The sequence below is a fragment of the Sinocyclocheilus rhinocerous genome, unplaced genomic scaffold (genome assembly GCF_001515625.1).
Source record: "Sinocyclocheilus rhinocerous isolate Xijiao unplaced genomic scaffold, SAMN03320098_v1.1 scaffold712, whole genome shotgun sequence".
Lineage (NCBI taxonomy): Eukaryota > Metazoa > Chordata > Actinopteri > Cypriniformes > Cyprinidae > Sinocyclocheilus > Sinocyclocheilus rhinocerous.
The window spans coordinates 370,849-382,034 of NW_015642789.1; the positions used below are offsets into that span (position 1 = coordinate 370,849).

Below are 11,186 nucleotides of genomic sequence, written 5' to 3' on the forward strand. Positions count from 1 at the left end.
AAAGAAAAAATGATTCCGATCTATAAAATGGTTCCTTTATCCGCACAATAATGCATCAAAACACATTCATATATATGGGTGCCACAGGCCACAGGGTGGGAGGTGGGGGTGCAGCTGGCTCTCTCTCATTAGCCGAGTGTTTGGATCAGGAGTAGCTCTTGTTACAGCAGTAAACTGCAGCTTTGAACTTTTAATAGAGCTCTGAAATACAAGCAGCCTTTAAAATACACATTTCTGCATAACAGAGCAAGACTGAAAGAATGACTGAGAGAATGAGGGTGAGAGAGACAGTGAAAGCACAAGGGAGAACTAAACGTACAAGAGACAGAAAGCTGAGAGCTTACTAAAAGAGATTTCATAGATCTTAAACCACTTTAATACTCAATAGTCAGAAATCCCAACAACACTTAATTTCACATCAGCGGTCTGCCCAGATGTGACTCAGCAGTGGCCCTCGATAGCAAGCCCTGTGGGTCAGAACTAAGGGTGAGGCATTAACAAACCAGTTCTATTGGGGCAGAACTGGATAAACAATCATATTTATCATGATTGACAGTTTGACATGACTGACGTGATACTGCAAAAGATGCAACAGTATTATGTTCCTTTCATTTCACATAATGACAAGCAAAACAAGTGGGAAAGAATAAAATAATAAATAAAGAATATTTAAGATCTACTGCATGCTTATTCTAAAAAATAATAATAATAATAATTTCCCAGCTTTAGTATGAATTATGTCACTCAAGCTGTTTCACTGTAAGGATTCTACAAGCCTGTTTAGGGGTGAAAACGTATAAATGAAACTTTTTTTTTTTTTAATGGGGGGAGTCCTTTTTATAATGTGGTGTACAAACTGACAATATTTTAATAACTTCAACATGTACCCTTGTAGACCTTTGCTACAAAATGAACAAATGTTAAATATAGTAATATAATGTAGGTCTTTGATCTGAATTTGATATCCTGAGGTAATATGTCTATCACAAAGTTTTAATGTAAACTGTCATTCACACTCCTGAAGATGTAAACAAGAAATGGAGTAACAATTGAGTGAAAATTGAGATTTTGTGTAAAAAACTCAACCAAATGACATGCTCCACTGAACAGTGCATGAGTTTGTTTATTTGAGCTAATATGTATTTACAGGCCATAGGGAAAAAAACATGGGCTCCAAATGTTGCAAACTGCAAGCAGAACCTTTATTCAATTCAATTTCTGTAATTTATACGCTGTTAAAAACATTTTTTTCAAAGTATATTAGAGTATGACTTACAATAAATTTTCAGTCTTGAAATTTGCATTTTCCATGCAATTAATAATTAATTTTACTACAAAATGTCTGATATTACACCAGAAATTTAGAAAATTATTACACCAAATATTATTCACTCACTGTAATGTCTAAATAAAAGTGTTTTTTTTTTTTATTGGTTGAAACTTATCTGCCTAAAACACAAAATGTGCATCTTACAGCTAACATACTTTAGCTTAATTTGAAACTGTCCAAACAAGTAGAATTTTAGAGCCTCCCAATGTCACTGACATATCAGAGTTAAACTGGAGCGCCACAGGACTAACATATGGGAAAAGACACACAAATACATATACATTCATGCCCTCAGGCAGAGTCAGCACCCCCTCTCCCCTGCTGAAGTCTCTAATCATGTCCAGGAACACGAAAGACAAGTCAAAGCGCATTTTCCCAGGGTTCACAGCAAGCAGGCACTTTTGAGACCAACCACTGCCAATCAACGAGAGAGAGGTCAGGCGGACAGAGGTGTCACATGACAACACAGACAGGTGGACTACGCAGGTGATCTCTGATGTAAATTAAATTATTGAAACTGTTTGTTGGTGAATTTATGTAGCTTTGTAATATTATAAATGGGGGAAATAAAGACCAGCAACGCAGTAAAATAAAGTTAAATAAAATCCTAATGTTAAAATTGTCAATTAATGTAATGTACCAAAATATTAAAGCCCTTAAATAGAACAGATTCACTGCGACTGGCACAGAGGTCATTTCTTTTAACTCCGTGTAGGCCACAGAGACACAGGGATAAAGAGTTTATGTTATTTTTCATTTCCTGGGAATTGGCCTTGTTTCCTTGTTTCCACAGCTCGACTGCTGCGCTTCCGTACGCAACTTATCGGATCACTTATCAGTCCGTTTGAAGTGCTCAGTGTCTCCAAACCCCACTCCTGCACCCACAATCCCAGCTTGAACATTAAATAGTCCTTCCTTCAACAGAATGGCGGCTGTCCAGAATCAGAGCCCACACGGCTAAGCAAATAAAAGAAGCCATTGCATGTATCTTGGCAAAGACACATCATCAGATAAACAATTTTTCAAAAAGCTAACACAGAACTATGCACAACCCGAGACAATATCAACAAATACGTCCTGTGCATTTTCAGAACGATATTAGACAGAGGGCTTTACGGTTTAATACAAACAAACAGACAGGCTTTCAGTGGCCATGCATGAACTGTGGTCTGCCTTTAATTCTTTCTAATACGTACAATAATAATCAGAACATGATAACAATAATAATATTCTATTCTTTTTGATGTCACATCAAAATATATTAAAAAAAAACTTTTTTGTGCTTAATAATACAAACATTTATGAAATATCGTATGTTATCAATTAGTGTATAGGGATAAACTGTGTTTTGAATTGGGTGAACTATTAAATGTTGGCATCTGATTTGGAAATCAGTAAATAAGTTTGGTTATAAAACAAACAAAATGTATAAGCAATTACAATGTTCTGTTCTGCACTGCCATTTCTGCTATTAATCACTGCTGTTTTTATTACTGATATTACTAAAATTACTACAAAAAATATTTACAAATTTCTATACAAAACAGGTCAACGTAAATAATATATTGACTTTTTATGTATTGTCCTGTTTAAGGCTGAATAATAATAATAATCATTATTATTATTATGTTGCTGATGTTGTTGTTTATTATGCATAATTTTTCCTATTATTATTGTTTGTATATATTAATTTTCCTATGATGATATCACATACTATGCCTTTACTATTTACACATCGAAATTACACTTGAAATATTTTCAAACAATATAGTGTTTTGGAATTTACTAATTTGTATGTAAAAAAAAAAAAAAAAAAAAAAAAAAAAAGAAAAAAAAATCCTAAGAAAGAATTTTCCGATGAAAATGCACTTGTTTTGTCAAACGCTCTGTGCAAAATGTGTCTTAAGCTCTTTAAAGCAGTTTGCTAATCTGTGCTGCCCTCTGCTGGTCAGTTCTCAAAAAAATAATTTGCTTTTCAAATGAAGCATATTTTAAACTCTTTGACCGATTCTAACTATTTGAAACGCACAGGCTGAAACACGTTCCTGCCACCACGTACCAACACAAGAGCTCGGAGCATTTCAGATACTGCTGTAGTCACGTACAACAACGACGACGACATTTCCCGCCATGCACTGGACACGTTGCCATAGCGCCACGTTGGTTTACCAACAGCATGGCGAACAGCCCGTCTCGTGTCTTTGCTGCAGTTTCACCGAGTGCTGGTGATGTTTACCGAGACGAAAACGAATCGGTGTTTAACCGGGGCCGCAAGCAAACACCCTTACACACTCAAAGCAACGCAAGAGTGGTTCAGATGACGGGCTGTGCGGAGTTATCGTGTCCTCCGGACCGCGCCACCGTTACCATCAGTGTCAAAAACAGTAAAGAACATGTTAACGACGTGACTAACAGCGTTACCCGAAGACTGGAGTACATACTACAGACTGCGAGACAGCATGATGTCAAGGTGCTAAATAATGAAAATCTGTGTATTTCTAAAGAAAGAAAGAAAGAACAAACAATTCTAATAGTTTCTTAACAAACAGGAAGAAAACATCACTGTGACCAAGCATTTACAAAGAGAGGAAGAGCTCTTCCACATGCGAGCTGAGGTACGATGGATAACGTTAGTTGTTGCATGCGTCCTATTTTACCTATTTTATAATATATTTGCTCTTTAATTATCCAGTTTGTCTGTGCAGGTGCTTGTGGTGTTTTCAGACTTTGAGAAGATGCAACAAGCACGCTCAGTTTTGATTGAAAAACTTGACAAAAGCGTGTGTGTTGGTGACCCTTACTACAGTCACAGCGCTGAAAGTCTGAATTTGTTTAGGTAAACAATGCTTGAACAATGTCAGTCCTCATAAACCTCCACTGTTTGCCTGAACATAGCTTTGTTACATGAAATTAATTAATAAGCCTGTTTGAAAGAATGTCAAAACATTTTTATGATCTATTCTGCAGACGGCGAGTATGTTTGGAAGCTGTGGACAACGCCCGGCTAAAAGCCAGCGAGGCGTGTTGCATTCTGGGACAAGCTCTGGGACGGCCGCTGCTTGTACGTGAGGAGGAATCACAAGAGTGGACCAGCGGCCAGCATGACGTGACTGACTCTCCTCCAACACTACATCAGAAGACTGGGGTTACATTAGTCTCTACCTCTTCAGGTGTATTTGTGGCCTTTGAATTGCGACCGAAAGACAGCAACAGGAGGAAATGAGTTAAAGTTTCTGTTTAGAAATAATAATAGTACATGCTATTTCATTTATTTGCTGTTTTAACCTGTAAACACATAGTCCTGTTAAGTGAGCACCATAGATATTCACAAAAGGGCCTAAAAATAAAGATTCCACTTGTTCCTACTGGTGTTTTAACTGAATAAAATCTCCAAATTCCAGAATATATTGAATAGCACTGTGTGAAACTCAAAAGATAATGCTAAAATTTGATCCAAACATTGATAGAAATCAAGGCTAAATTCTCAAAGTTTAACGAATGTGTTAGATGAGCCTGTGTTTGAATAGGGAATACATGTACTGTATATTGTTGCATGAATGTGTCTTGACTTGCACACATTCATTTCTGACAACAGCATATGGGCTACACATGTGCTAGATAACTAGAAAGATCTTACTCACTGCCTCTAACATGATTTGTCTTTAAAGTTAAACTTGCACTGGATTTCGGGGGAAAAGTAAAATAGTGTGAAATAAGCTACTTGTTTCTGTGATGCTCTACCCATCTTTATATTCTCTTATACTTGCTTTGTCAGATGATCTAGCTTCATGGCACTAAACAAGACATTCATACCCTGTCTCCTTTAATATATAAAGGTGAGTGTTTACCACCTGCCCTGGTAATAGATGTCAATTCTTGCATGACCTACAAACAGATTCATTTAAGCTTTGTGAAAATCTATTAGGAGGAAGTGATAGGAAAAACACTGTAGGGTTTGACACAGTAACTATGAACTTTTCTTGATAGATGAGGAAATAAGCTAAAAGCAAAGAGGACTGTATAGAGAGCCTGCAGATTGTAAACAATAATAGTGCGAAAGGAACATAAAGATACAGTCAGGGGCCTGTACCATGAAGCTAGATTAGCTGGCTAGCCAGGTAAGTTTCGGTTTAGTTTGCACCAATCCTGGGTTTTAGGTACCATGAAAGTGGCTTGGCTTTTAGCAGCATTCATTGCCTTAGTAACTTGCGCTCCACAGCTAACCTGCTCTGGGCCAGGTTATGTTCTGGTTTAGAGATCTCAAACCCAAATCTGACCAATCAGCTTCAAGCAAAGTGACACATCTCTGACGCAATAAAGCCACTCCCCCAGTTTCTCTTACTCCAAATTAAAGGACGCCCCAGGTCTCGGGTCTGATTTGGATTAAGCTAAGAAACAGGCCGTCAAAGTGGATGTCTAAGTAAACTTGATTATTTTTGCCTAAAGGACAGCAAGCAATCAATAAAACCCCACAATGGGCAGTAAAAGACCAAAAACACAGGCACAAAACAAGGATCATAATCATGACTACAAGCATCCCTGAACAGACGATAGGCTTGAGTCAAACGAAAAGCCCAACGAGGCCTACAAATATGCAGTTTCTGCGCTACTAGAGTCATCTAACGGAACTACTAAAATAAAGCATGATTTCAAACAACATTGCAAACACTTTCGCGAGTCATGCCTTCCCCAGATCAAACATCACAAACACAGCTCTAACGGGTCTATAAAAGTGAAGATATGTCTCAAAAGGTATAAGTAGGCTACATTCAATAAAAGGTCCAACATATTAGGAACACTTTTAACGTGAAGTTTAGCTTACCTGTGGAGAAGAAACTCCGCAAGCTGGTCTACCGACTGACACCCAAACATTCCATCAAATTCCTCCATCTTGTAAAACCACTGCCAATGTTTACACATGTTTTACTCTGTTTACTTCTTTTCTGACAATGTATATTTTGGTAAGGTTTCGAAATTTGTTGCACTTGCTAATGATGCACTATAACCGACTGAACACCCTTTGGCTCAGCCTGCTACAGTAGCCACGCCCCAAACTCTTGCTATTGGCTGAGCGGAGATACATAGGTTGACAGGCAGGTAGGACATCCTATCATTGGACGAACATTTTATGGCGAGATCTCCACAGAAGCAAAGCGAAATATATTTACAACCAATTTCAGATAGATATGAAAAATTATATTGAGTTACTACTTGGGTTGAAAACAGTAAAGCAAAACGTACTAGGTCTCTTTGTGAAGCTTTTCTGTTATTTATATGATGATCTCATACCTGTTTTTTTTTTCGGTTTAGTTTTTTTAATTATTATTTTTATTTATTTAAAAAAAATGTTTTACCTGTATTATTATTTATATAATACTGTATATTTTCTATTTCTTTTTTGTAGTTTATATTTGTTCAGTACCTTTATATTATATGTTGGAAATCAATTAAAAAAATAAAAAATAAAAAAATAAATATATATATATATATTTACAACCACCTGCTCAGATGCAAAGCGAAATATTGACAACCACCTGCTGTTAATGAACATTTTAATAAGAGTTTGAAAACAACACACGACCATAACGACTACCACACTATTTTCATGACTGCTATTTGTGGTTCATCACTCCAAAAAAAACTCATGCTTGAAGGAAAAAAACACGCCACATACCTGCATGTGCCGAACACGTGACGATGACCTAGATCTCATCTTACATGTTCATTCACTTAAACATGTCAGATTTGTTTTTATGAAGATGTGTTTTTGGAGGACCAAAGTGTACTCGGCGGTTCCCAATGCATTATGGGAATGGCACATAGAATGATGGCTTTTAAGAAGGAAAAACAACATTTCAAGTAGGTCTATTTCAAATAAATTAAACTTTAATAAGAAGACATGTTTGTATCAATGGCTTTACATTGAACACTGTTTACCACATTCTCAATACTGTTTTAAACAACAAATCCTTCTATTTTTCTCATGTAAATAAATATGCTATATGGTATTAACAGAAAGTTAAAGTAATTCATTTTCTGGAACCCATCTGAGTCAGATCAACATGTGTGTATTTTGACGTAAGGGCATTTTGAAACATTTAATTTAATCTATAATTGACCTTTAACATCACAGTAAATTTTCTTCATAACGGTACCTATCCCTTGCAAAGTCTGCAAGTCATTAATCGTTTTAAGAATATAAAAAAGCAATACTAAAAATTGCTTTTTGTGTTTTTTTAGTTCTGCCCTGAGAAAGCCGCTTAACATATATTTACATATATTCCACAAGACTAAGTTTAATAACTGAAATTACTCAGTCTATATTTATATGGGGTATGTAAACAAGATATATATCTCTCAAATTTTCTTGCTTCCTTTTGTCTTTGTGTTTTTCAATTGCTTTAAAAGAATCAATACTGTCAATGAAGGGTAGCAGACATCATGTCTGTGTTCTCAAGCATTTCAAAGTGTTTTTAAAACCTCTCAGGTTTACACTCCTTCAGTCGTGAGGGTAGATTTCTTGCAACCATTCCTCCATAACAAACCTTTCCCCATCGAAGTGTGAAAAATAGTGCTGTAGAGTAGGAATGTCCGGCTGTAGCACAAGACAGACACAGATACTGATTAAGATGGAATCTAAACAACCTTAAGAAACTACCAAGAAAACACAAAAGTTATAAGAAGGAAATAAAGGTAAAAGAGTTCTCTGTACCTGAAAGCCTTGAAAGAGCTTGATATTATACTGGGGAATGTATCCAATCAGTATTGACGAGGAATCGGGTCCACTGAACATAATTCTGTAATGAGGAGTGTCCTTGGCTCTCTCCAGCTACACACAAATACACCTTTTTAATGGACTGCTGTTATATTTCTGTGGTTTCAGGTTCATTGTCAGGTCATCATTTACACTCTTAAAGTTAAAGGTTCTTTATTGGCATTGATGGTTCTGTGAAGAACCTTTAACATCCACCTTTTGAATGCACAAAATAGAGTTGGGGTACTTGGACTTGGACTCCGATTCAGACTTGGACTCCACTCCGCTGGACTAGGACTCTGACTTGTACTTGGGCATTTTGGACACAGAACTTTTTCAGAGTACAGATTATTCCACGTCATGTATAACGTGAAAGATAAAAAAATAAGTAACAACATAAAATTAAGATAAAGACATTAATAAACGTCTTCCACTCAAACTCAATTGGTTAAAGACAAGGACTCAGACCAAAGGTGGACTCAGACTCGGTTCTTTATAGTGGTTCTTTATATTATTTAAATGCTTTTCACACTAAGAAAAGTTCTTTTAAGAACTGATCACTGAAAGGTTTTTTGGGGAACCCAAAATTGGTTCTTCAATGGCTTATCACTTTGAAAATCCACTTTTGGAACCTTTATTTTTATTTCATTTAAATGAAAATAGTTTTTATGTACTTTACAAACCTCTGAGTATTTCATTCTCTTGATCCACTCTGGTGGGGCTCTGAGTCCTGCATCCCATCCTACAATCACCCCCACCATATTATTCTGTGTCATCACAACTTGACCTACACGGTGCAGCACGTATGCCGGCCTGGGGCTTCGCACCTCCTTTGACACTGAACAACAATAATCTGTCATGTTCTGTTGCTTGTATTTTTCCACACAATACACATTCATATCCCAGATAAAAACAAAGTAAGTTTTAATGCCAGATTATATAAATATATACACTATCTAAATGACTGCTTTCATTTGAGATAATTCAGACAAATTACCTGCAAAGTACCCATGCTCATTGTCATGCATCATCAACTCGATTGCAAGCACTTCTTCCAGAGTTTGATACTCCTCTTCCTCTGCGAAGTTCCTGTAACATGACATGACATCCCACTTCAGCATCGGAGTGAATAAGAATTCATTTAAAAAGATCATTAGCATTAGACTTACGGTAGTTTGGGAATCCAGGCATTTAGCCAGTCAACCCAAGCAGCTGTGTTCAAGTAGGATTTTCTTATGGAGTCCCATGTGTCAAGGATTCTGAATATGAAAGATGTAATGGGATATTTCAAGCAGTGACAACAGCACCATACAGTGTCACATGTTTAACTTTTTTTTGTTTTTCTGTTGGAAATATTTCTAGGAATATAACTTCGTAATTGAGAAGCACAGTACCAAAGTGCTAAAGAAGCTGATTAAAAATGCCTAACCACCGAACCTGAAATACAGTGTCTAAGAATTTTTTTAATAAAAATTAAGATTTTAGGCAAATATTTTATGAATGTACACTGCCGTTCAAAAGTGTGGGGTCAGAAGATTTTTTTTATGTTTTTGACAGATGTCTTTATGCTCACCAATGCTGCATTTAAAATACTGTAAAACAGTAATACTGTGGACTACAGTTTAAAATGACTGGTTTCCATTTTAAAACATTTTAAAATGTAAGTAATTACTGTGATGCCAAAGCTAAATTTTCAGCAGTCATTTCTCCAGTCTTTAGTGTCACATGATCCTTCAGAAATCATTCTAATATATGACGATTTGCTGCTCAAGAAACATTATCTAGCTATTATCAAAGTCTAAAACAGTTATGTTGATTAATATTTTGAGTAAATCATGATAGGCTACATTTTTACAGGATTCTTTGATAACCAGAAAGTTAAAAAGAAATGAAATGATTGTTACTTTTGATTAACTTAATGCATCCTTGCTGAATAAAAGTATTTAAAAATAAAATAAAAATACTGACCCCAACTTCTCAGTCGTAGTGTATAAGAGGATACAATGCAGTTTTTTAAAACACCTTCATTTTAAATAGTCCGTTGTGTGACACACACACACACACACACACACACACACACACGTGTTTACCTCTGAGTGGCGATGTGTCGTTGTGTCGCCGTGCCGCTTGTCCATTTGGAGATGAGATACTGCGCAGGTAGAGCTGACAGCAGGAGCGTCAGCTGCATGATCACACCTAACGTGATTTGAGGCATCATTGCCTGTACATTCAATATGACAGAGATTTCACATCAGCACATTGTTAGCCTACTGTTGTAACTTTTACTGTTACTGTTGTATTTTTAAAAGTTGAAAGAAATAAAATATATAAAATTTTTGGACACTAGCCTATATTTATTCTTCAATATTTATTGAACAAATTGCATGTGTCTTACCTTATGCAGGAACTTCAATAAATAAACACAGAATTCACTATCGTCAGAGAGACTATTTTTTACTTGATAACAGGAAGAGCTCACTGAAACTCTTAGTTTGTTATGCGTTTTGTAAGCATTGCCTTGAAAACCAAATATGATATTTACATGCGGGTAGTTTCGGTTTGACACCTGCGCCTCTAAGTTGAGCATTAATAGACAGTGCGCGTCCAATAGCGGTGGCCCACGAGAGGAGGTGTGTACGCGTCTCGCGCCGCCACGTCAGGAACGGATGCCGCGTGCGCATGTTTACTTTATTTCTGTTACAGGTTTTTTTTCTTAGGTGCTAGACACTATATCCCTTTTATAAGCCAAATATCCTAAATCATAAACAAACAAAAAAAAAAGACTTTTTTTCTTTTTCTAAACTATAAACACTTTGTAGTTTTACACCATGTGCTCATGCAGTACTACATCACTCACATTCACACTTCTGGTTTGTACAGTTGGTTTAGTAACGTTAATTATTATTCTGTGGTGATAGTTTTGAGAAATGTGTTTTGGGGAAAGTATATTAGTAATTGAGAAAACGTTTTTAATACAACATACATTTATATAATATTAATATATTTAATTATAAAAACACCAGTAATAGTCATATAAATATATGTCAGCACATTATACATTTTTTTTTAAATGAAGACAGCTAAAGGGAGCCTGTTCTTTTT

At 36.1% G+C, this 11,186-nt stretch overlaps 2 protein-coding genes across 2 annotated transcripts; one reads left to right on the forward strand and one right to left on the reverse strand.

Moving 5' to 3' along the window:
• The first annotated feature begins 3,440 nt into the window (after positions 1-3,440).
• LOC107756383 (interleukin-1 receptor-associated kinase 1-binding protein 1 homolog) lies at positions 3,441-5,403 on the forward strand. Its single transcript, XM_016573444.1, has 4 exons — positions 3,441-3,800; positions 3,880-3,945; positions 4,036-4,166; positions 4,298-5,403. Exons 1-4 carry the CDS (start codon positions 3,507-3,509, stop codon positions 4,551-4,553), a joined length of 747 nt encoding a protein of 248 aa, XP_016428930.1. The 5' UTR covers positions 3,441-3,506; the 3' UTR covers positions 4,554-5,403.
• Positions 5,404-7,201: 1,798 nt separating this feature from the next.
• On the reverse strand, positions 7,202-10,726 carry LOC107756360 (uncharacterized). The gene is made up of 7 exons (XM_016573409.1): positions 10,480-10,726; positions 10,175-10,305; positions 9,254-9,343; positions 9,082-9,173; positions 8,768-8,922; positions 8,043-8,159; positions 7,202-7,925 (listed from the first exon to the last, which is right to left on the reverse strand). Exons 1-7 carry the CDS (start codon positions 10,669-10,671, stop codon positions 7,830-7,832), a joined length of 873 nt encoding a protein of 290 aa, XP_016428895.1. The 5' UTR covers positions 10,672-10,726; the 3' UTR covers positions 7,202-7,829.
• Positions 10,727-11,186: the final 460 nt, after the last annotated feature.